Genomic DNA, 26315 nt, shown 5'->3' with positions numbered 1-26315 from the left:
AAACTACCCTAGCACATTTCCGGTACTTTCTATTAACCAAAGTTCCATCTATCCATCCATCCATTTTCTAAGCTGCTTCTCCGTCAGGGTCGCGGGGGGGTACTGGAGCCTATCCCAGCAGTCTTCGGGCGGAAGGCAGGATACACCCTGGACAGGTCGCCAGTCCATCGCAGGGCATTAACCAAAGTTAAATAACAAATTAAAAATAACAAATTAAATTATGATTTTTTTAAAAAATGTCAAGCAGAAAATTTTAAAATGCTAAATTCAAAACTGTTCATAAAGCGTAAAGCTAGCCACTTTGCATCTATGCCCTGCATGCTGTTTGCAATTGTGTGCGGCTTTATGTAGATGTGTGCTCCCAGGCGGAAGGCTTGCTGTTGTAGTCGGCTGTGTTTGCTATGCCTGTGCAGAGGCTGCAGTGGAGGTCAAAGATCCAGATCCCATAGTGACTGTACCAGAACAAGAGCCAGTAGTTCCTGAGGTCCTAGAGCCACAGCCAATAGTAACTGAGGTCACTGAGCCGCAACCAATAGTGGCAGAGGCCACAGAGCCACAGCCTATAGTGACAGAGCCTGTAGAGCATGGACAGGTGGAGCCAGAGCCCAAACAAGATGTTAAGGTGGTACAAGTGTGTGAGGTTAAGGAGGAGACCCCCATTCACTCCCCTGGTGAGTACTGATTAGCCTCTGATCTTAACACATTTAAAGCATGATGCATAACACTGCTGTCACAAAGTATCTTGTAATCCAAAACAAGAGCATGACTGTATATTCTACAGGTTTGGCCTAATCAACATGAAATATCAACTGTTGTTTAGCAGCAAAATGTCACATCCCCCCAGGAGTGTAAAGCAGAGATAAAACTCAAAGCAGTTAAAAATAGCTTCCCATGCGGGTAATGACCTTTTCTTGGCTATAAAACTTAAATGTATGCTCATTCGAAAGTTCTCCAAGTGCAAGTTTGGGGGTAAGAGTCATTATTATTGGCTAGAAAATCCTTTTATCATATCCTAAGCTCACTTGATAGCACTAAAAAAAGTTAGAGAAGGGCAAACACTTTCCTAACCTTTTGTTATTGCTGTCCTTAATAACAAATGAATTTAACGTTTTGAAAGGTTTTAAATGTTCTTGACGTGCTGTTGGCTGTAATACCATGAATACTGCTCAGTCTTCAGGACCACAGCTTTCTGCATCCTATAGGCAGTGCTTCCTTTTAAATCTCTCTCTCTTCATACTGTTCATTCTGTCTTCAGTGATATGAAAAAAGTGGAGATTTGCTGTGTTTTGTTCTGGCAGATTTGTATAAGGTCATTATATTAATGATGCACTGAGCTGAAGCATTGTTTGCCATGATGGGAAAGTCAAGTATCTTTGCCGACCTGGCAGGTAGAGTATGACAGCGTATGCTGGAACTAACAAAGGAAATACTAAGCATTGTCTAATGCTTTGCTGGCAGCTAAGATTGTGCTCTTTAAATCCTGGATCCATCTGCTTCATACACTTTTTATCTCCATATTTTGCCCCATTCAAAACTGTTATATGGCTACTTTTATTTGGATTGTGATACAGACCATGGGACGTACATGGAGAACATTCTAAACGAAGGAGTGGTTTTTCAGACACTGGTTATGTGATGCTTTAAGTAATACATATTGAATGCACATGTGTTGGGACCATTTTGTATACAACCCTAATTTTCCTTCTTTATATATTATTTTTTATTTATCTGCTTATTTTTGTTTGTTCTTTTCACAAACAGCTGTACGCCAAAATGTGGTCAAATGAATTTGTGCACGTTGTCTACAGTGAACATATGAGATTCTTCTGTACATTTTGGTGACCTGTTTTTATTTATTTGCTTACAGTTGAACATATTACGGAAAAAAACTATACAAAAAAAGGTGCCATAACCTTTGAGCACATTTTATGTTTTTTTTTTCCCCCATATTTTGAATTCAGCAAATAAGCAGTAACTGTATATTAAAACGTACAGTGTGTCCTCTGTAGAAGATTTGTGGACTTATTTTGATTAACAAAATCAACAGCACATGCCATTTGACCTGCATGTGCATATGGCCATATAGTCTGGAGTTCAGTAATCAAAAACACAGTAATTAGGCTCAGCCTTTTTCTTGTTTTACATCTAATGTCCAGAAAACCACCCCTAAATGAGATTACTTGAATCATCTGACAGTGGAAAATGTTGGTCATGCTATGTACAAGATAAAGAGGCAAGATGTGATAAACTGCAATATTTTATATGTGTGTGTGAGAGGTGAGCGAGAGAGAGAGAGAGAGAGAGAGAGAGAGAGAGAGAGAGAGAGATAGAGAGAGTACTAACATTCGTTAGCCTTGTCCCAATCAGCACCACCAATGAATGATGCAGTGATGGCTGCTGATACGGTCCCGATAGTCATGGTGGTTCCCCCTCCTCCCCCTGCCCTCAAAGGTCTGACACTGCGTGAAGTATACCTGTCTGTCTGTTTTCACTCCGTATGTGCTTGTGTGTAAGTATTTTTGCGTGAGTGTATATCAGCACTTCAGCATTTGTATGCTTATGTCTGTGTTGACTGAAGACTGTGTGCTATAGAGGCTGACATAGGCCAGCCTATATATGTGTCCACTGTGTATTTGTGTGTATGGCATCATTCAAGCACTGTAAGTGTGCCACCATTCACGTCTGTGTGGTAGAAAGCTCTGCTCTGTTTATCACATCGCTTAAAGCCATTGCTCCTTTAGGTAGTTAGGCCATAAGCATAAAGCACATCTTCCTTCATTCACAACACATGGATTGCCATCTGGCTTGGCTGGCCCACAAGCATGTGTTATAGCAGTTATAGTGCTGCTGCATCATCTCATTTCACAGCTCATATTTCTGTTAGCTTTACAAAATCATGTCATGCGAAATAGGGATGTGCAGAGGTACGAGTATTCGGTTAACTGTTGGAGGTGTCACAATTTTAATACTGAAATCACTACTCTGATGTTTGCTGTGTTACAAAACAGGAAGAAAATATCAGGCTAATAATTCAGGAATTTTATGCTTTAACAGGGCTGTTCTGATTGTATTTGTGAGAACATATATATATATATATATATATATATATATATTACATACTGCTCTAATGAAACCTGAGCACCTTAACTGCTTGATGGCCAGGGCCCAAGGATTTATTACACATCTCTATAACCTGAGAATAGTTCAATCAGTTTACATTGAAGCTCCTATAGTTACTGAAAAATAAGCTTTTGTATGTAATTAGCCTGGGATTATGAGATCAATGTAAGTATTGCCTGGGACACATTGTTAGATGTGACTGGCAGCAGTAGTATGGCCAGCTCTGGCTCAGCTTTTTCGCTAACTAGGCTAGAAATAATGAAATTCTATTTCCCTGACAAATCATCGTACCGGTTAGGTATAGATTTAGCTTATTAGCTCATCTGAAGAGGCAGCCTCTGCTCCTCATCTAGCAAAAAGACATATCGATTTCCCTCTGCTCATGTTTGAATAATGAAACATGCTTTCAGATTTTAGCTACTTAACACCAGTTCTATCATCTAAAAAGTTTACACTCCGGTGTTAATTTTGTCTGAGATTTATAGATTCCTATTTTGTTGTTGCTTTTTCTTCCCTACGGTTTACCAGTAATCAATTCATTAACTCTTAAGGACACTTCAAAATGAGTCAGAATGCACATCCCTAATGCGAAAGTGTTGGCAAGTGCTATTTTCATTCTTCGAATCGCTGCCTCAGTGCTATAGTGCAGCTCTACCCTGCCAAACGTGGTCATATCTATAGACGTCATGTCTGTCATTTTGTCTGCTTTTGCATGTTGTGTTGGTGTTTTGTTAATGTGGAGCTCAGTGACAGGGGGGTGTGTGTCAATTCCACCTTTATTGCAGATAAAGATGATGATATCACTGCCAGCACTCCATCACCTCCTCCCCCATCAGGTTGGTAACCATGGCAATTCATCTACTCCATGCCACTTTTCCCTTCACTGAGGCTTTCATCATGGAAATGGTAGAGCAGCTCTGTTGTATCTGGTGCCGTAAAGAGCATCAGTAACAGGCCTGGATTGACTGAAAAGAGGAGAAGGAGGGAAACATTGTAAGGCAATTCAAACTTGAAGAGTTTTAGCCTATTGATCCTACTTAATGTATGTATTCAGGCATACATTCAGTACAAGTTTGTCACCTTGGACGCTTGGTCAAAAATTCCTACAAGCATAACCTTTATATATGTGCATATAAAGGTCCAGATGATCATCACACATGATCATAGCTTCTACACATATACACATATCAAAAATATTCATAGTGGATGAATATACATATATGTATGTGTAAGTGTACACATATTTATAAGTGATATGTGTATTTTATCATCGCAGAGCACTTCAATGTTTACAACACTCGTTCTAGGTCTTTGTCACACTTCGACAGTAGTCAGGTGGAAACGTCGAGTACAGTTCACGTAATTGAATTCTGAATTGATTGGAATTAATTATCTGTGAAACAGCAGCAGATGTCAATTAATAACCCTGTGTTTTCTTTCCAGAGGATGGCAGCACACACAAGAAACTTTCTGTTGATCTACCTAGTAAGAATTCTCTTATCACTTAACTTCTGACAGTGGAAACAATAAGACACTTAATTAAATCAATGCCTGCAAGTGGAACCCTTCAGATACGATTAGGGTTACGTGTGGTTCTCAATTAAGTTTGACTGAAGAGTAGATGCGATCATTTGTAATACATGTGTAGTGCCAAGGGGAATTGCCGTTTTATTTACTATCACAAACAACTACTGAACCTACAGATGTCATCTTTATATTGTTACTTTTGAACAAAAATCTTAATTTTTGTAGTTTTTTTTTTTTTTTGTGTAACTTGAAAACCCCATGGTCCCCCTATATTGTGTTTAATTTTTTGGACTAATAGAACTGGTCCTACATTACTTGGAAAAAAATATATCACTTTAACTTCCATTGAAAGTTAAGGTTTTTTTTCCTACTGTAAAGTTACCAGTTTGTAGATATGAAGATTTATTGCTGCATTGATGATGGTAAAATAGCGGTAAATCTAAAAAACGGTTTTCTTTGTGTGCAATTTGCCTCACAATGCCATGCATGTACCTACGCCAGTAATAAAAAATCGGAATGACTTTTCACCTTAATAAGGAAATGATGCATACATTTTGAAAAATTGGGGAACTTCCTCTTTAAACACTGTACTTGTAAACGCATCAACTACATATTGTCCTTTTAGACTTGTCTTGCCTGATAAATGTCTACGTATGCGAAAGCAGATCTGCCTAAAGACACATTTGCATATTTTGTGTAAATAAGCTATGAACACGGGTAAACTAAAAACCCAAATATGTCTCCAAAACCAAGAGCAAAAGAATTGACAAAGACCGTATCTTTCCCTGACTGCATGCCCTTCCTTTATGTGAGCATGTCTTAACATGTGTCTGCTACGCTGGATTTCACAGTAACCATAATATGCTGTAAAAATTTCTCTCTGTCTCTGTTTAGATGATAGCGTCCCTGAGTCAGCCAAGGGGAGAAAAGACTCAGGTAATCTTTTAGCCATAAAAGCAGCAGCAATTCTTCTTTAAGATCCACACAACACTGAGAATCTGTATTGCTGTACCCAGTGACACAAGGTGAAAGAGCAGAGATTTTATAACAATGACTTAAGTTCATTTTCCTGAATGGCTGGTTGAATGGAACCTGACTAACGCACTCCATGCCCAGGTTCATTTGGCCAGAACTAGTGTACTGTATGGAAAAGGTTTCCTGAAACACCATAGTGCTGAACTCTGCCTTTGCTTGTAGGAAGCTATGGGGCTTTTGGAAAGTCTCCCCTTTTTCATAAGCCATGGGAAAATGATCAGATTCTTGAGAGGTAATTGCAGCGTATAAAGCAAAATAAGCCGGAATTTTTGGTTGTGTGAATTAGGATATACTCGTAAGGAAACTACCTGAAGCCTTTACAGATCAAAAAGTGGAATTCAAAGACATTTCATCATTTGTTCCTTTACAGATTTCACCGTATGTCTTTGGATGTTTTAACAATGTGCCTCTTTTTTCCCCTTTTACAGGTTAATGATTCATGATTGATTGTTGCTAGCATCTTTACGCTTTCCATGTCGCTAAATGCTGTGTTCTCAGCTGGCAGCTTTTTGTGTGTATGTCTGAGAGCATCTCCATATTTGGTGGGATGAAGTATGTCTTTGTCGCCTGTGTGTGTCACCTGTGTACGGGCCTGTATCTGTCTCTCACTGAACGTTTCCTTTGGTGATAATGTTCCGGTTTCTCTGTAGTGTGGTCTTTGGGGGATGGCCAGCCGCCCGAGGATATTGACAAGCAAGTAGAAAATCCCCCCCTCTCTACCTTACTGATTGAGAAGCCCCAGGGTGGCTCCATCTCTGTAGGTTGGTAAACTTTTGAATCTAGTTAAGGTAACCTCTCCAGTGCTTTCCAGAATTCAGTGCCTGGTGTAAATGTATGTAAAGAGGTCCCAGGTTGTCCATCCTTCCATACAAAAATACCCATTTGGGGCTTTTCTCCAAAGGCTATAACCAAACCAATGTTTCAAAGGTGGAGACATTACCTTCATCGCAAAGGTAGAGGCCAAGGACTTGCTTCGTAAACCAGCTATCAAATGGTTCAAAGGGAAATGGATGGATCTGGCCAGCAAGACAGGGAAGCATCTGCAGCTAAAGGAGAGTTTTGACCGCTTCACCAAGGTAATGATATGTGCGGGATGGACGCTCTGTCAGCAGTCAAATGCTTCTCACTTTTACTGAGCAATTCTACACATTTCAACTTATTGCCGCTGCAGATTCACACATTTGAGATGCACATCATCAAGGCTAAGGAGAACTACGCTGGAAACTACAGATGTGAGGTCACCTATAAGGACAAGTTTGACAGCTGCTCTTTTGATCTGGAGGTCAAAGGTTTGTCTTCTGCTTCAAATTGTTTAGTAATATCTTCTCAGACGATTAACGAAGGGAACGTTTTGAAACGAGGTTCTGCTCTCTTCTATTCACAGACGTTCCGGAGGTGTCTCAGAGCATTGACATTCGATCAGCCTTCAAAAGAAGGTAACGAGAGACTCTTAACCTGACCTTGCTTGGTTTCATTCTCATAATAAACTGTTTATAGAAGAAGAAAACAAAGCAAATCACATCGGTTTAGTCTGATTTGCTGGGATGTGATGAAAACAACATCCAAACCTTTTTTAAGTCAATTTTTGACGCTGCTGTCATGGAAACAACCTTGAACAAGCTGTGGTTGTTAAGTTAAAATTGAACTTCTGTCTCTGTAATCCTCCACAAACCAGTGTTGGAACATGGTTTGATGAAGTTCAGGATTACAGTGTTCACTATTAACGAATTACAAATATATGAATCAACAAATGAACCACCGACCGAACAAGAAAACATCCAAACCAACGCTTGCGTTTGGAAACCTCTTTCCCAGTGATGTTTCAGAAAGCAACGCACACTATCCCGGCTCATAGCATTCTCACAAAATGTCTGCAAGGCACTCTTGTAAGAATGCGGTCATGAGTCTCTTTGGACGGCTCTTCATAGGCTGTGCACAAACCACTTCGCTCGATGCTGTTGACAGTGCTCTCAGCGACAAAGCGAAAGGCTTTTGTGTGAGCCTTCAATCATGCGTTTGCTTGGTGCTAATGCATAGATTGCAGGCAGAGGCCCTGGTTGCGTTGTTTTTTTATTCCAGTGTTTGTGACTGTCTTTTTAAATGACTGTCCATTAATCTCTCCTTGTTAACAACAGCAGTGAAGGCCAGGACGATGCAGGGGAGCTTGACTTTAGTGGGCTTCTCAAGCATAGGTGAGATCCACAGTCTGCCCCTTCAGGGGATCAAGTTTTTCCTTTTTTGTCTTTCTTATCCTATTTTTTAAGCCCTTACCAGGGTGTCTTCTTCTTTTTCGTTTTCAATTTTATTAACTAGAGAAGAGACAAAGTTAATACATGTTTTTTCATCTTTCCAAATTAGTTCTTTCAATAATATTTTGTCTCATTTTACATTTCTGTAAGTACTGTAATGACATGTTAAATATGTTCAGTACTTATATGTTCACATTATTTAGATGTGATAATGTTCATCATTATTAAGATGTAAGCAACCAATGAACATCAAACCCTGTTTGGCCCACAGCATTTTTATCACATTTTTGATTTTTTCCCCCCACAAATGAAGATTGATTTTTTGGGGTTGTGCTTTTATGTTCTTCTGTTCGGTGAATAGCACATAAGATACTCCATTCACAGAAATTAAATTCCACATTTATTTTGGCTTGTCTCTTCTTCTTCCCCACATATTCAGAAACACCAGGTTAGTACAGAAAGTAGGGAATTAAATTAGACCTTACTCTCGGTAAGTACCGTAATCCCATAGCTTACCAAGCATGGATTGTAGCTATCGAAACTGGACAAGCAAGAGTGTTGGCCTACTGTAGTCTGGTAACACTTCATTTAAAGGCAGCATTCATGAAAGCTCCAGAAACACTCAGAAATCATGGAAACTGCACTTTGCTTCTCAGATTTAAGCCTTTAGTGCCCCACACTAGTGCCTAAATGGCTTTACATCTACCCTAAGACATTTCAGTGCATTTTAGATTTTTACTAGACTTTTACAAACTGTAGCTCACACTTTTTATTAGCCAAACAAGTAGTACAAATAACAAATTTACTCTTAAATGGGCCTTAATTGGAATTTTACATGCTTCCATTCTAAATAGGCCTATTTAGTATTATTGCTATGGCATAATTTATGTTCCTCACATTATTTACATCTTACATCTTATTTCATGTTTGGAGCGAAAATGTAGCAATTCCAATTGTGCATCTCTAGCAACACCAACAGTGTTTAAGGCAGACACTCATAGAGGGGATACTGATTGATGCTTATTAGAAATAAGACCACGTAATAGCTGAAAAGTCATTAATCACTGTAAAGACTTTAGAAAGTGAGGAATCTTTCTGAGGACTAAATAGACAAGCAGACTTCCCAGTAGTGTCGTTCTTGTCCAAAAGCCTCTGTTGCAGCATTGCAGCGTCATCAGATATGAAGCTGCAAAGTGTGATGCTTTTAGACAAACTGAAGCAAAGGGCACAGTTTTCCAGTAATTTATGAGTAGTTGGTGGACCACCTCCAAATGAAGCTGCGAAATAGTGTTATCGCTACGCTTGTATATGTATAATGTATTACTATCAATTAAAATGAAAACACAAATTCAACTGCAAACATAATCTTTTTAGTGTCCTTAATACTTGCCTGACTATATGCAGAAACTGAAATACATTAGAAGAAATGAAAATAATAATTTTGTGCTGTTCGCCTCAAATCTTCCGGACATTCCAGCACAATGTCTGTGAAAGAAAGGCCTGATTGGCATGCTGATGACTAACTGGAACTTCTCACTTTCTGAAAACATGCTCTAACCCCTCTATTCACACTTAATAAACCCCTAAACCTCTAACCCCAGAGAACCCTTTCCTTAGAGTTTGTTTCAATAGGACCTTTGCAAAGTGATGGGCTTTTTAATGTGTAAAATAACAGATAAGACAGCTGTTCATAAACTGAAGATCATGTTACCTCACCATCATGAAGCCATGATAATCCACATCCACATGATCCACATGATAATGTTTTTGTTTATGTAGCTACTGACAGTGAAGTCTTCATAGCTGTTATTAATCTTACCATGAACATTCAGATAATCATGTCTTTTCCACTGACAAATCCCCTTTGATATCATAATTTAGAACTGACTCTCTAAATTTTAAAAAGATATACCATAAACGACTCATGACTGGTAATAAATCCCTGACCCTTGCCTTCTGTCAAACACCACATATCCCTTTCATGATAGGGTTACCCTGACCAGTACCTCAAAGCTGAATCCGTATGTGTCGCTCCCATAGATCTTATGTAACCCTCATATAGTTAACCAGTGACACCCACATAAGGAAAGGTTTTCTTTCGCCCATCTCTTTGTGTAACATGTGCAGAGGAACTACAAAAGAATAGGTAACGAAATAAGACCCACAGCAAGTACATCTTGATATTGAGGCCTAAAGTTCTAGTCCTCCAAGAACTCAAAGCTCCATGTTTAAACACAGTCATCCAACTTAGCGTTTTAGTTAGCCAGCATCTTGGTTCCTCAACACATGTTGCGAGAGCCTGGTGGTGGCTGCTAAACTGACACTGTTCTGCTCTGATGGTGTCAGAGAACCCAAGCAGGAGGAGGTGCCAGAGGTGGATGTGTGGGAGATCCTGAAAAATGCCCGGCCAGATGAGTACGAGAAGATTGCCTTCATGTATGGCATCACTGACCTCCGAGGCTTACTGAGGAGATTGAAGAAGACAAAGAAGGAGGAGAAGAAGAGTGAAGGTGCACTTCTCTCAGATGTTACACAACATTTGACAGTGCTCTAAAAGATTCAGTTCAATCGCGACCTTGCAGCTTTCTCATCACGCGTCACCTTACACTGTTCTCTGTAGCTTTCGCGAAGAAGTTGGAGCCTGCATATCAGGTGGACAAAGGTGGGAAGATAAGATTAGTAGTGGACATGGCTGACCCAACGGTTGATCTGAAATGGTACAAAAATGGCCAAGAGATCCGTCCCACTCCTAAGTAAGTCACTTCTTTTATTGTTCTTTCTTTCTATCATGCTGTTTATTCCCATTATTTTCACAAATGAAAGGCATTTTTGGGATTCTCCCACAAAATGTGTTTGATTTGTGGTGCGGTTCTGCTGAGGCTTCATCTGTATCTTGTGCTACTTTAGGACCCAGATGTAATGGTTCATGTGAGTTAGTTGGTCTCATATTGGACACCTAAAGAGTTCTGAAAATAAGCATTCGGAATCACATTAATTCAACGTCCTTTCACTGGCTTTTACAAGACCACCTTGCAGTGAACCATTACACACAGCCAACAAACAGTACTGCTACGATTCATTGCCAAAATGTCCCATGCATTATGCATTTCAAGGCTAATGTGAGGGTCCTGAGCTACTTTTGAATTGGAAATGTTGTGTATCATGAAAAAAAATGATCCTTTGTTATTAACGACAGGTCCTTCACTGTGCAGGAAAAGGCACTACCTTCTTTACAGGACTTTAATGGAGTCTGGCTTTGCAACAACAACTACATCTTGTTTTTATTGAATTTCTGAAGACATTTATTGCACTGAAGCCGCTGACTATGTCACTCTGTATTCAGCCTGTGTCTGAATTAAGCAAATCTGTGAACTGTAGGTAACAATAACAAGAAGATCTGGGTATTTTTTGACTATAATTTGTCGTGAAGTGCATTTGACCATGCATGGACACAACTGCTTTGGACTGCTAAAAATGGATTTTCTCATTAAATCAAACTCACAGCACAGTTCCTGAGTAGTTGTTCAAAGCCAAACTACGCTAAAGCCATCTGGATGGTTAGTGCAACTTCCTTGCCCTTTTTTCTGATGCTGTCTGTTGTCACAGGATCTGTCTATCTATCTATCTATCTGTCTGTCTTTATAACAATGGCTGCTGTAGCCTGAATTGTTCCAGGCATGATGTCTTTCTGTCTTTCTGTCCTGTCCAATTCTGCCTGTTGTGTTGTGGTGCTTTCATCTATGCACCATAACTTCCACCTCTTCCATCCTGCGCTCCGGTTCCATTCTGGGTCCTCTTTTGGCCTTAAGTAATAGGAAGTAAGTCTGCATGTCAATAAGTCTCAAACTGTTTGTGACATTGGCCCCACTTTGTACTTAGATAGTGTTGGTCCTGGTGTGCAGTGGCCTCGTCAGACTAATAAAGCATGCTGCAATCTGTAGACCTTATAGATCTTCATTGATCTATAAAATACATCACTACTGCTTAAATTGTCATTAAAATAGTTATCATTAGGTGTGTAGCTAGCTATGTTTATTTCATCGGTATTTCAGCCTACTTTTTCTTAAAATGCAACAGAAACTAACATTTTTGGCTACATTATACTGTTCTTTGCTACAACTTGTAAATATTGTAATTTCCACTGAATCACCGAATTAAGCTTTAGACCCAACAGAAACACATTGTTTTATGCAATATAGGATTTTCCCATAAACACAAGAAACTTAGAATAGCCTACCAGATGCATTGCCAGTGTCTGAAATAATGAATTACTTGGGCAGGTTTATCTTTGAGCACAAGGGCACACAGCGGATCCTGGTCATCAACAACTGTCAGATGAATGATGACGCTGCCTATTCAGTGGTTGCAGGAGATGAGAAGTCTTCTACTGAACTGTTTGTGAAAGGTATGTCTATCCATACTTGTATTCAGACTGAGCAATGAATTCATGCATCCCTTTTACAACTACTTAATGATAATTGACTGATAAATAGTGTTTCAAACAACTTTTACTCACCCCATGTGTGCAAGGTGAAATCTTTGTCTCTGTCTGGTTCTCGTGCAGTTTTGCCAGTGAAGATTGTCAAAGAGCTGGAGCCTGTGAACACTACAGTTAATGAACGGATCGAGTTGGAGTGTGAGGTGTCAGAGGAAGGGGCACAGGTTAAATGGTGCGCATATATTTGTGTTTGAAAGAGAGGAAGGCGGAAAGCTAATCACCTACAGAGCTGTGCAAAGTTAGAGACCACCATTCATTGACTTATTTTCCTGTCAAGAGGGAGATATTTCAGAGGATATTAAATATAAGATAATACAGCTATGTAAGGATGGACAAGGCCAAAGAAAAAAAGATATTAAAAAAAAAACAGACGTTTTTGACTTTTGAAGGTTAACTGTCACCATTTCTTTAAGCTTTTATTTTTGAGAGATAGGAGTATAAATAAAACTCAACTCTGCATTAGATCTAAAAAAACCACACAAGTGTTTCTGTCCATCTTTCCCCTGTGAGAAAAACAACTCTATGCACTATGAGTCTGAAAGGATGGGCAGCTGTCAAGAAGCCCTTACTGAGAAAAGGAAATAGACAAAATAGAAGAAATTCTGCAAATCAAATGAAGAAGTTGCTGGTGTTTTTAGAACAATGCACTGACCACCCCAGAGTCCAGACCTCAATATCACTGAATGTGTTTGGGATTACTTGGACTGTGAGAAACAGAAAATACAACTTCTATGACTGAACTTTGATGGTGTGAAAGAATACCCCAAAGGCTTTCTGAAGCAATGAAAGCAAAGAAGAATACAAAAAGCTGTACTTAAGGCGAAGGATGGACAAAAAACATACTGAAAAATGTTATGTTTACTTATTGAGGCTTATGTATATCGTTCCAGCTAAATAGTATAGTTGCATGTATTATTTATATGTTAAGAACTGTTATCATTTTTTATCTTGCCCTGGTAGGTTGAAGAATGGGGTGGAGGTTCCCACTGGAGTGCGTTCAAGATATCGTGTGAAAAGTGAAGGCACCAAGCACTGGCTGATCATAGATGATGCCATGAAAGAGGACACAGGCACATATTCCCTCATGGCCACTGGGGGCACCTCTGAAGCCCGTGTCCAAGTGGACTGTGCGTACCATCATCCTACTACTAATGCAGATCCAGTTTTACTGACCTTAAGTTATATAGAAGTATTCACTTTGTGAAGCTTAATGAGCCATCCATTTCTTTGCTCACTTCTTCTCCATCTCTGTTTTTGTCTACTCCTTGTCTCATGCTGTTGGCTGATTAAGTGAAGCCTCTGAAGATTCTGCAAGATCTCCAGGATGTAACAGTACTTTTGGGCCAGCCACTGAAGTTGCACTGTGAGATTTTGCCTGGAAATGTTCCAGGGCGCTGGTATAGGAACGGACAGCTCATCCAGTCCAGTGAACGCATCACCATTCTGCACCGAGCCAAGTACAGTCATTCAGCTTTCAGTCACTCAGCCTGTCTTATTCAGGCTCCCTGCCCTATTTCATTAATTTAACTAGCATTTTGTATTTCCACACACATAATGACTAATCAGAATCGCCAGGATTTGTTACACATACTCAGCTTTGGTCACACCTAAAATTTACTCTCAAAGTTTAACCCAGTGGTTCTGAAACTGGTCCTCAGGGCTCTTCAGGAGGTCCACCTTTGTTGTATGTGTTGTAAGTTGAAACAGAGCAAAAATGTGGATTAACTGGTGGGCGCTGAGGACTATCTTGAAAACCACTGGTCTAACCACATCTGCTGAACATCTGCCATGTCTACATAATTATCAAATTACCACTTAAACCTCTTCTTCTTTGTCTTTGACAGGAACCACAGAATAGAAGTTGAGAGCTGCACTCTTCATGATTCTGGAGATTACACTTTTGTGCCAGAAGGGTACTCACAGAGCCTCTGCGCCAAAGTCCACATCATAGGTACCAAATATGTCCAACTTGTTTAAATAGATTTCATTTGACCATCTCAATGCACTCGATATCTTATTGCATGGACTCTTTCATGAGAAGATTACTGAGCGCTCAAATGAATAAAGAAGAATTGGTCTAAACCCAGGATCACCAATCTTATCTCTGCAGTGTTGTTGCAGGTTTTCTTTCTAACCATTGGGAGCCTCTTATAAATAATACAAATTTAAAGACCAACTGATCAAGTGAAATCAGATTTGCTTCTGCTTGACTGGATTCAAAACCTACAGCCACATTTGCCTTATGCAGATAAGATTAAGACACCCTGCTCTAAACTACACCAGCTGCACCAGGTGAAATTCCATCCATTTGATTGTTTTTTCAGATCCTCCTAAAGTGCATTTGGAGGCTTTGAATGCTCCAGACAACACTGTCACTGTAGTGGCAGGAAACAAACTGCGTTTGGAGATCCCCATCAGTGGAGAGCCTGCTCCCAGAGTGGTGTGGATGAAGGGAGAGAGGGTAAGTGGAACTATAGAGTACAGAAGGACTTGTACTGGTGTCCTAGAGATAGTTGGGGGTAGCCGGTAGTGAGTGAACCAGCATCCGGAAGGTCATGGATTCAAATCCCTAGACTGACTGAGTATTCCTGGTTGTGCCATCCATTGTTCCAGCCAGCACTGCTCTGCTGGCCCTGCTGTGCTGATCCCAGACTGGGCATAGGCTGCAAAACATAACACATTTCCCTTGTAGGGTGAATGAAGTACATAACATAGTTGTTCCCGTTGTTGTCTTCAAACTCAAATGAAAAAACACTCATTGCCTTGGTTGATTCTATACATGTGTGTGTTTGTTTGCTGGTTTAGGTCATTCTTGACACGGGAAGTCGGGTTCGTGCAGAGACATTTTCTGACCACACCTGCCTCACTATTGATGTCACAGAGAGAGAGGACACTGGAAACTACAAGATTGTCCTGCAGAATGAAGCAGGAGAGGACACAGCCAGTGTTAAGGTCAAGGTTGTGGGTAAGGCAAATGTCTAATAAGAGGGTAAGAAGACTAATTCTTCACTGAAATGTGTACAGACCTAATAATACAAAATTGCATCTCCAAAAATTTTAATATAAATATAGAGCCACTTTTTGTTTGCTTACCGCTACATTAGTGATTAGTGACACAGTGTGAGGGATAGGGGCTCAGTTACTTAATCTGCTTCCTGTTAAGAGATGGTAGTACTGAAGAACAGCTGAGGATGGGAATCATTATTCTGGTGTTCTAGAAGTCATTGTCCATGCGATTTGGTTATTATTATTATTATTATTATTTTCAACAGAAAATTGCTGTTGGTGTTTGATAAATTGCTGTTCTTTGATCTGTAGATATCCCTGATGCCCCTGGGGCTCCTTTGGTTCCTACAGTTGGTGGGGACTGGTGTTCAATGACATGGGATCCTCCTTATTATGATGGTGGTTCGCCTATCTTAGGTATTAGGATATTAGATTCATACACCAGAGCACACTCTCATATTTAAGATAATGATATAACTGTGATTAATAAGGGAAACGTCTTTTACTCTTAAAGTTGCCAACTAAACCTTAGCTTCCCATCGTCATATCTGTATTCATTCTTGTGCGGCTGTGTTTCTCAGGATACTTCATTGAGAGGAAGAAGAAGCAGAGCTCCAGGTGGATGAGACTGAACTTTGACCTCTGCAAAGAGACCACATTTGAGCCTAAAAAGATGATCGAGGGAGTGCCGTATGAGGTGCGAATCTTTGCTGTGAACGCCATCGGTGTGTCCAAACCCAGCGAACCCTCCAAACCTTTTGTTCCCCTTGGTGAGTACCTCTTTTATCCCCCTGGCCCTGCTGTGGCCTGTTAGTTACACATGCTCCATACCTCAGTTTGCTCAACATTGTCAACGAGTTCCTTAGATTAGTTGATTAGTTATGTCACAACTGCTTTGTCTCATTATGTAAGATAATGGTGCTCAATCCTGGCAGATCACATCAAGGGAGACGGCGACACTATAGATACACCATTACACAGTCGCCATATCTGAGCTTGCCCTTGGGTCTCCCCTTTTGCAGCTGTTGCCGTGCAGACTCCAGCATCCAAAGTATTCTCACTCTGACCTCTACTGCGCAAGCCTGAGATTTAGAGGATATTAAATATGTCTTTATGATGGCTGCCAAATCATCTGAGGATTATAGGTTTAGGAGATCAGGTCCTTTCTTGGCCCCAGTCATACTTTGGGCATGAGGAGAAGAAGAAGAATAGAGAAACATGGCATAAAGAGATGTTGAAAGAAGATGCCAAAGAGATAAATGGAGGACCCCCCCACACACACACACACACACACACACGTGTGATATGGATATTAGCCAGTGGTTGTAGCCAGAATTTCATTTCTGGAGGTGTCTGGTTACAGGCTGGGGGCTAGCTAGCTAGTATTATATCCCAGAGACATTGCTATAGTGAGGTTGAGAACCACTGGCTAGCTAACTTAATTCCAAATTTAAACATAACATACAATTGCGTACCTCACATTTAACTTGCCAGTTACCACAGCACCTATCAGCACATCGTGGGAAGCACTGGTAGAAAACCAAGGTGTGGGGGATATGCTTTTGGGGTCTAAACATCAGCAAAAGTACACAGCTGAGATGCACAGACACATAACCATTATGTTGGTTACGTTATAAAAGGAATTTAAAACTAATCGAACCAAAAATAGTTTGCTGTCTTGTTTAGGTATAATAAGTAATGACAAAAAGAATGCTACAGTACAGTTTTTTGGGGTATTTTGCTAAAAAATTTATAGCAACATGCAGATCAACTTAAGAATTTTAGACACAATGGAAAGAAAAATGCCGTTGTAATAGGCAACACAATTTAATCTTTATACTGAATATGTATGGTATCATTATTGCAGTTCATTTATTTTTGTGTTTAATTATTAACATATAAAGCATGAGATATTGATATGTTAAGTGTAACTACAGCTTTTTTTTTTTAGTTTTATGCTTGAATTACTATATGCAAGGTATACCCTCCTGACATTGGCCCCCCTACTTATTAGACCAAATTTGTACCCTTGATGGTGGATACTAGCTAATTAACCACATACCTTTTCACAGCGAAGGTGTAGATGGACAATGGCGGATGGTGGTTGGTTAGTGTAGTGGTTAACACCTTTGCCTTCTACACTGTAGACTGGGGTTCAATCCCCTACCAGGGCAAGCACCCTACACTATACCAATAAGGGTCCTTGGGCAAGACTCCTAACACCACCTTTGCCTACCTCTGTAAAATGATCAAACTGTAAGTTGCTCTGGATAAGAGCATCAGCAAAATGCTGTAAAATAAAATGTAGATGTTTGGGGAGTGTGGCTGCTCAGATATGTTCCCACAACAGCTGAGCCAAGTAATGCTATGTTTAATGGCTGATGTTGAAAAAAGATTAATTCTGTGCCTTATTATATAAAATACTGAGAGTACCTGACTGATGGTGGCATGCAGTTGTGTAAATGTTGCCATGGTGATAGCAGCCGATGAAAATTTGTGCTGGTCAAAAGAGAGCTCTTAGTCTTATGTAAGGGTGGAAAAGGGCTCATGAATAAAAGAAAGCTGTCCCCCTTTAGCCATGCCCCTGGTATGAGAACATGAGTGTCTGTGTAGTCATATTTATTATTGAAGGGCACAGTTTTTTCATTTATGTATGTGTTTATATTTTTTTTTTTACTAATGATGTCCTAGAATATCAAGAGATATATAAATGCATATACAATTCATGCAGAGGATGCACACATTATAATAGAGGTTTTGTTATTTTATGTATACTGACTGCCTGTTGGGTATATAAACAGATAATATAACAAGTTTTATTGAAACTATACTATTTTGTTTGCGCTGCTGTATTACCATTGACTCTCTATCTTCTCTTCAAGCTGTCACCAGTGAACCTACAATGCTTGTAGTGGACGATGTCACAGACACAACTGTGACGATGAAGTGGCGCCCCCCAGACACTATCGGTGCCGCCGGATTAGATGGGTACCAAGTGGAGTACTGTCTGGAAGGATGTGAGGCAGCTCTAGGGATCTTAGCCATTTCTACCACATACACTTGAAAAAAAAAAGTTAAAATTTTTATTTTGATTTAATTGAACTTCTAATAAAAATAATCTGCTTTTTTGCTTGCAAATAGTCAACCTATTTGAAGTTCAATGAACTTAAAGGCAACCAGGTTACTTAGTTTTTAAGTTAAACTTAAAAAAAGCTAAAAGGTTTTTAACCTTCTCCAACAGAAGCATATCTGTATATTCATGTATAAACTGTTTGCTAGTAAATATGAGATTATTATGTCAAAATGATCAATTCAAGAAATCTGCATCAATAAAGGGGACCTATCATGCTTTTCCTTTTTTTCCCCTTTTTCCTTTAGTTTATATCGTTTTTTAATGTACGTAGACAGTCTGTAAAGTTGTAAAGCCCAAAGTAGAGGTAATAACTCTCTCCCATAGAAACCACTTTTTTCAGCTGCCTGAAATGCCCTAGTGGTGTGAGGGTGGAACGTGTAGCAGGATGTTGCTCTGCCAACCAGTCAGAAGAGTGTGGGCGAGCTGACCAATCAAAGCACTGGGCTTATAGGGAGGCAGGGCTTAAAAATACAGTGCTGAAAGCAGAGGGTTTCAGAGAGAGAGACAGAGAGAGAGAGAGAGAGGGTGAATAGAGATGTACAGTGTGAGACAAATATTGTGTTTTGAGAAAACTGAAGCCTGTAAATCAATTCTAGCAGACCTCAAAAATAAAATTATACGCATGTAAAATGAGCATTATAGGACCCCTTTAAAAACTATCATTTAATTTTAAGAAAAAATGATCAGTTATGACTGTGATAGTGATTTTAAAATCTGATTATATTAAAACTACACTGTTTTTGCCACAGCGGATGAGTGGATACTTGCCAATAAAGAGCTGACAGAGAAAACCAAGTACACCATCACAGGTCTGACTCGGGAAGCCAAGATCCTAGTGCGAGTAAAAGCTATTAATGCTGCTGGACCCAGCGCACCTCGCACCACACAGCACTCTATTCTGGTCAAAGAGGTTATTGGTAAGCTGCTTTAATCACTGGATCTACTGCTAAGCGTAATAAAAATGTCTAAATAAGGTTTGAAGAATATATTTCACAATAAGACTGCTCTGAGTTTATTTCCAATAGAGCTATTTGATGGCTGCCTATAGAAGCCTTTTATTGTTCATAGTTCACCCAAAAGTGTTATCAGAACTTTTTTTAATATGTAAGTGCTAAGTGGTGCAGCTGATATGAAGCTCGTATCTTTCAGAGCCTCCGAAGATTCGCATACCTCGGCATTTGAAGCAGACATACATGCGCAAAGTCGGAGAAGTTGTCAACCTTGTTGTGCCATTCCTGGTAATGTAGCAGTCCAGAAGTCCAGAAGCTCAGTTGAACAAGTTTTTTTTATTTACGTTCAATGTGAATAATGCTAAGGGATGCATGGTCTGTCCACAGGGCAAACCCAGGCCAAAAGTTAACTGGCTGAAGGACGGCCAGCCTATTGACCCCACACAGATCAACATCCGCAACTCAGACTGTGACAGCATCATCTTCATCCGTAAGGCTGAGCGCAAGCACTCTGGGAAATATGATATGACCGTGCAAGTGGAGAACCATGTGGACACAGCCGTTCTGGACATCCAGATAGTCGGTGAGCTAGTTACTCTGCCATTTAAGCTTTGGACAGCAGATGACATCCTGAGTATTCTTTATACTTGGCTTACTCTGATCAACCCTTTAAGAACAATGAAAAAACATGTCTGTTTCTGTTGTTTATGCATGTGACTTTTTCAGTGCTGTTGTACATTTAGTTAAAGAAAGTGATCTAACTGATTTAACTGAGAATTGATGTCACAAACTACATTTTTGAACAAACACTTGAATAGGACTAAAGGTCACATATCGGATGCATCTTATCTTTACTCCGATTAAACAAACCCATAAAAAGCACTTTGGAGCCAATCTGAACTGCACACTGAATGAACCTCGGAGAAGCAGTAAAGGAGGCCCTGTGTATATTTTACATAGTAATAGATATACACTCACCGGCCACTTTATTATTTATTATTACAGTTGCTTGTTAACACAAACAGCTAATCAGCCAATCACACGGCCGCAACTCAATGCATTTAGGCATGTAGAGGTGGTCAAGACAACTTGCTGAAGTGCAGACCGAGCATCAGAATGGGGAAGAAAGGGGATTTAAGGGACTTTGAACATGGCGTGGTTGTTGGTGCCAGACGGGCTGGTCTGAGTATTTCAGAAACTGCTGATCTACTGGGATTTTCATGCACAACCATCTCTAGGGTTTACAGAGAACGGTCCGAAAAACAGGAAATATCCAGTGAGCGGTCAGTTGTGTGGAGGAAAATGCCTTGTTGATGTGAGAGGTCAGAAGAGAATGGGCAGACTGGTTCCAGATGATAGAAAGGCAACAGGAACTCAAATAACCAACCAAAATCTCTGAGGAACGTTTCCAACACCTTGTTGAAAGTGTGCCACGAAAAATTAAGGCAGTTCTGAAGGCAAAAGGGGGTCCAACGTTTTACTAGAAGTACTAGAGTTTTACTAGAGTTGGTTATACCTAATAAAGTGGCTGGTGAGGGTATATATAATAATATAGTAATCTTTTCATAACTACCTATCATTGTTGGATCTGTAGCAGGTTGCCACTCTGCTAGAGGCCATTTCTGCAGTTGGACAATACAACAGGCTCTAAAGCTGACAAATTATTTTTCTTTGACATTCTCTCAATCAGACCTTCCTGGTCCTCCCCAGTGTGTCAGAATTGAGGAGGTCTGGGGTGAGAATGTAGCTCTGGACTGGACGCCACCCAAAGATAATGGCAATGCCCCCATAACAGGATACACCATACAGAAGGCAGACAAAAAGACGATGGTACAAAAAACCTTTCTTATTTCCTGGTCTATTCCTGGTTTATTTTACATCTGTTACAATTTTAAACAAATATTCTGTATTTTGTCTATGTGCTTGTGTGGAACAGGAGTGGTACACATGCGTGGAGCACTACCACCGCACATGCATCACTATCAGTGATCTGGTGGTAGGCAACGAGTACTTCTTCAGGATCTTCTCTGAGAACATGGTGGGCCTGAGCGAGAGTGCCACCATCACTAAAGACAGTGCAGTCATTGTGAAGGAGGGTAAGTCCTGACTCCACGGTTGGGCAGCTCTTTGGTGCAGTGGTCTAAATCTGTGTAAGTTAACTGTTGGTTTAAACTCAGTTTAAACGGCTTTGCAAAGGGTTAGTAGTATAAATCCTGCACCTAACAAAATATCCTATAGAGCACTGGATTTTAACCCAGGCTGAAGTGAATTTGAGTGGAGCTTTTATGAATCTGTAAAGTTCAGAAAAGGAAGTGTAATAGAAGTTGTTTGTTGTCCCCCTTGAATTAACAGTTCTCCGTCCCTCAGTGGTCTGCTTTGTTCCAGACAACTAACCGGTGTCCAGTGGTAGTTGTTGGTAAAAACAAGTACTCCACATCTGTAACTCAAGTCCTGAACTGTGCAATATTGAAGAAGGTCTTTAATGAGGATTAAGAGATAATAAAGGGATCATTCTTCTGAATTGGTTCAAAACACATTTGGGACTTTTAACTAACTTGGGTTTTAGACTAAACCTCTTTGCTCTGTCTTTCACAGAGTAGTGAACCCCTCCTCATTTTTACTTCTGAAAGACTCGGCCTCTCTGAGATGCACTTTTTACATGCAATCATGTTACTGACTTGTTGACAATTATCCACCAGGTCTTTTTTAGCATTACACAACTTTACCAGTGTTTTGTTGCCCTGTGCCAGCCTTTTATTGGAACGTGTTACTGGCATCAGATTCAAAATGTGCATATGTATATATATGTATAAACAATAACATTTATCAGTTTTAACATTTGATATGGTTGTAATATTTTCAATGAAATATTTTATTTTTCAATAAAACATTTTGCAAATTTTATATTTCAGTTAATGGCATAAGCTTACATAGATCATAACAGAAACCTTATAAATACCTAGGAATACTTTATTGTTTCCTTGAAATCTTTTTTTTACAGTGGGGTCATGATTTGAACTAATTAACTAATTCAGAAGAATGGCTCATAAATATTGGATTTATATATATATATATATATATATATATATATATATATATATATATATATATACCCCTCCCATCGACCCACCACCAATGGGAGGGGCAGTAGTAGGGGTTCGGTGCTTTGTGGATCGGGCAGTGTCCGAAGGCGTGGGCCTTGGCGTTCTGATCCTCGGTTGCTGAAACTGGCTTTTGGAACTTGGAACGTTACCTCACTGGCGGGGAAGGAGCCTGAGTTGGTGCGCGAGGTTGAGAGATACCGGCTAGATATAGTCGGGCTCACCTCAACACACAGCTTGGGCTCTGGGTCCAATCTTCTTGAGAGGGGCTGGACAGGTGAGAGGCGGCGGGCAGGTGTGGGCTTTCTCATAGCCCCTCGACTCGGCGCCTGTATGTTGGGGTTTTCTCCGGTGGACGAGAGGGTAGCTTCCCTATGCCTTCAGGTTGGGGAACGGGTCCTGACTGTTGTCTGTGCTTATGCACCGAACAGCAGTTCAGAGTACCCAGCCTTCTTAGAGTCCTTGGAAAGGGTGCTTGAAAGTGCTCCTCCTGGAGACTCTATTGTCCTACTGGGGGACTTTAACGCTCACGTGGGCAATGACAGTGAGACCTGGAGGGGTGTGATTGGGAGGAATGGCCTCTCTGATCTGAACCCGAGTGGTGTTCAGTTTTTGGACTTCTGTGCAAACCACAGTTTGTCCATCACGAACACCATGTTTGAACACAAGGATGTCCATAAGTGCACATGGCACCAGGACACCCTAGGCCGCAGTTCAATGATTGACTTTGTAGTCGTGTCATCGGACTTGCGGTCATGTGTTTTGGACACTCGGGTAAAGAGAGGAGCTGAGCTGTCAACTGATCACCACCTGGTGGTGAGTTGGTTCAGGTGGTGGGGGAAGATGCCGGTCAGACCAGGCAAGCCCAAACGTATAGTGAGGGTTTGCTGGGAACGTCTGGCAGAAGAACCTGTCAGATTGATCTTCAACTCACACCTCCGTCAGAACTTTGACCAGATATCGGGGGAGGTGGGGGACATAGACTCAGAATGGGCCATGTTCCGTTCCTCCATTGTTGAAGCGGCTGACTGTAGCTGTGGCCGTAAGGTAGTTGGTGCCTGTCGGGGCGGTAATCCTCGAACCCGGTGGTGGACACCCCAGGTGAGAGATGCCGTCAAGCTGAAGAAGGAGTCCTACCGGGTATGGTTGGCCTGTGGGACACCAGAGGCAGCTGGCAGGTATCGACAGGCAAAGCAATCTGCGGCTTCAGTCGTCGCCAAGGCAAAAACCCGTGTATGGGAGGAGTTTGGTGAGGCCTTGGAAAGTGACTTTAAGTCGGCTCCGAAAAGATTCTGGCAAACCGTCAGGCGACTCAGAAGGGGAAAGCAGTGTGCCACTAGCACTGTATATAGTGGAGATGGTGTGCTGCTGACTTCGACTGAAGACGTCATTGGGCGGTGGAAGGAATACTTTGAGGACCTTCTCAATCCCACCGACACGTTCTCCAGTGAGGAGGCAGAGTCTGAGGACATGGGAATAGGCTTGTCCATTACTGAGGCCGAAGTCGCTAAGGTAGTTAAGAAGCTCCTTGGTGGCAAGGCTCCAGGGGTGGATGAGATCCGCCCTGAGTTCCTCAAGGCTCTGGATGTTGTGGGGCTGTCTTGGCTGACACGCCTTTTCAACATTGCATGGACATCGGGGGCAGTGCCACTGGATTGGCAGACTGGGGTGGTGGTGCCTCTTTTTAAAAAAGGGGACCGGAGGGTGTGTTCCAACTACAGGGGAATCACACTCCTCAGCCTCCCTGGTAAGATCTATGCAGGGGTACTGGAGAAGAGAGTCCGGCTTATAGTTGAACTTCGGATTCAGGAGGAGCAGTGCGGGTTCCGTCCTGGTCGTGGAACACTGGACCAACTCTTCACCCTCTCCAGGATTCTGGAGGGTTCATGGGAGTTTGCCCAACCAGTCCACATGTGCTTTGTGGATCTGGAGAAGGCATTCGACTGTGTTCCCCGGAGTATTCTGTGGGAGGTGCTTCGGGAGTACGGGGTACATGGCTCTTTGCTACGAGCCATTCAGGCCCTGTACAAACAAAGCAGGAGTTTGGTTCGCATGGCCGGCAGTAAGTCAGACTTGTTCCCAGTGAGAGTTGGACTCCGTCAGGGCTGCCCTTTGTCACCGATTCTATTCATAATTTTTAGGGATAGAATTTCTAGGCGCAGTCAGGGGATGGAGGGTGTCCGGTTTGGTGACCTCAGGGTCACATCGCTGCTGTTTGCAGATGATGTGGTCCTATTGGGGACATCAGGCCGCGAACTTCAGCTTTCGCTGGATCGGTTTGCAGCCGAGTGTGAAGTGGCCGGGATGAGAATCAATACCTCCAAATCCAAGACCATGGTTCTCAGGCAGAAAAGGGTGGAGAGCCCTCTCTGGGTCGGGGATAGGCTCTTGCCTCAAGTGGAGGAGTTCAAGTATCTCGGCGTCTTGTTCACGAGTGATGGTACAAGGGAGCGGGAGATTGACAGGCGGATTGGTGCTGGGTCAGCAGTGATGCGGGCTCTTTACCGGTCTGTTGTGGTAAAGAAAGAGCTGAGCCATAAGGCAAGGCTCTCGATTTACCGGTCGATCTACGTTCCCACCCTCATCTATGGTCATGAGCTTTGGGTAATGACCGAAAGAATAAGATCGCGAATACAAGCGGCCGAAATGAGTTTCCTCCGCAGGGTGTCTGGGCTCTCCCTTAGAGATAGGGTGAGAAGTTCGGTCATCCGGGAGGGACTCGGAGTAGAGCCGCTGCTTCTTCACATCGAGAGGAGTCAGCTGAGGTGGTTCGGGCATCTGGTTAGGATGCCTCCTGGACGCCTCCCTCGGGAGGTGTCACAGGCAAGTCCACCTGGGAGGAGACCCCGGGGAAGACCCAGGACACGCTGGCGTGACTATATCGCCCAGCTGGCCTGGGAGCGCCTCGGAATCCCCCTTGGAGAGCTAGTGGAAGTGGCTGGGGAAAGGGAGGTCTGGGCCTCATTGCTTAGGATGCTGCCCCCGCGACCCGAACCCCGGAGAAGCGGAAGCTAATGGATGGATGGATGGATGGATGGATATATATATATATATATATATATATATATATATATATATATATATATATACACACACACACACATATATATATGTGTGTGTGTGTGTGTGTGTGTGTGTGTGTGTATACATAAATATATGTATATATATATATATATATATAGCACAAATATCGAACTGTAATGTTACATATTGTCCCATAGAGCTTGATTATAAATGAAACTGGTGTTGTCTCTTCATCATCACATAAGGGAAATTCCCCCATGATACAGCACTCGGCCCGTATCATGCACAGTCCCGCTCTCCCTTTCCCCCCTACTCCTCCTCTTCCCCCACTTCCTCCTCTTCTTCCACTTCCTCCTCTTTCCTCTCTGCCTCCTCTCGTTCTCGTTCAGGCATGAACTTGAAGAACCCAGAGTACATTGACTACGACTTCACTGAACCACCCAAGTTCACTCAGCCTCTCATCAACACCTTCGCCATCGCTGGCTACAACACCACTCTTAACTGCAGCGTCCGTGCCAACCCACGGGTAATGTACCTATTAGGTTTATGACCCACCTGCAACAAAATCTTGTTGGCCACTCAGTTGTAGAATTACACATGAGCATCATCTGTTGTAGGGTTTTACATGCAATAAAGCTGTTGAATATTGTGATGGTGACGCAAAATGTAATG

At 41.5% G+C, this 26315-nt stretch overlaps 1 protein-coding gene across 8 annotated transcripts in view; it reads left to right on the top strand.

The window, feature by feature from the left end:
- The window catches only part of mybpc1 (myosin binding protein C1), a 41212-nt gene that overhangs the window by 10516 nt on the left and 4381 nt on the right, over positions 1-26315 (top strand). For 2 of the 8 annotated variants that reach the window (XM_017716345.1, XM_017716347.2), the window contains exons 4-33: positions 414-671; positions 2368-2451; positions 3906-3956; positions 4564-4605; positions 5542-5583; positions 6333-6443; positions 6610-6758; positions 6854-6971; positions 7067-7118; positions 7818-7874; positions 8371-8379; positions 10278-10441; positions 10552-10684; positions 11741-11749; positions 12212-12336; positions 12496-12601; positions 13390-13556; positions 13721-13886; positions 14274-14380; positions 14754-14890; positions 15235-15394; positions 15748-15852; positions 16017-16205; positions 18318-18452; positions 19318-19485; positions 19718-19806; positions 19906-20101; positions 21209-21348; positions 21455-21614; positions 26033-26169. In XM_017716345.1, the coding sequence (XP_017571834.1) occupies positions 414-671; positions 2368-2451; positions 3906-3956; positions 4564-4605; positions 5542-5583; positions 6333-6443; positions 6610-6758; positions 6854-6971; positions 7067-7118; positions 7818-7874; positions 8371-8379; positions 10278-10441; positions 10552-10684; positions 11741-11749; positions 12212-12336; positions 12496-12601; positions 13390-13556; positions 13721-13886; positions 14274-14380; positions 14754-14890; positions 15235-15394; positions 15748-15852; positions 16017-16205; positions 18318-18452; positions 19318-19485; positions 19718-19806; positions 19906-20101; positions 21209-21348; positions 21455-21614; positions 26033-26169 (3566 nt within the window). The remainder of the gene's footprint in view (positions 1-413; positions 672-2367; positions 2452-3905; positions 3957-4563; positions 4606-5541; positions 5584-6332; positions 6444-6609; positions 6759-6853; positions 6972-7066; positions 7119-7817; positions 7875-8370; positions 8380-10277; positions 10442-10551; positions 10685-11740; positions 11750-12211; positions 12337-12495; positions 12602-13389; positions 13557-13720; positions 13887-14273; positions 14381-14753; positions 14891-15234; positions 15395-15747; positions 15853-16016; positions 16206-18317; positions 18453-19317; positions 19486-19717; positions 19807-19905; positions 20102-21208; positions 21349-21454; positions 21615-26032; positions 26170-26315) is intronic. The other 6 variants (XM_017716350.1, XM_017716349.1, XM_017716352.1 and 3 more) reach the window with 4 other exon arrangements.

The sequence above is a fragment of the Pygocentrus nattereri genome, chromosome 11 (assembly GCF_015220715.1).
Source record: "Pygocentrus nattereri isolate fPygNat1 chromosome 11, fPygNat1.pri, whole genome shotgun sequence".
NCBI classification, from domain to species: Eukaryota; Metazoa; Chordata; class Actinopteri; order Characiformes; family Serrasalmidae; genus Pygocentrus; species Pygocentrus nattereri.
The sequence above is the reverse complement of the archived record's forward strand: the minus strand, read 5'-3'. Positions and strand labels throughout refer to the sequence as shown.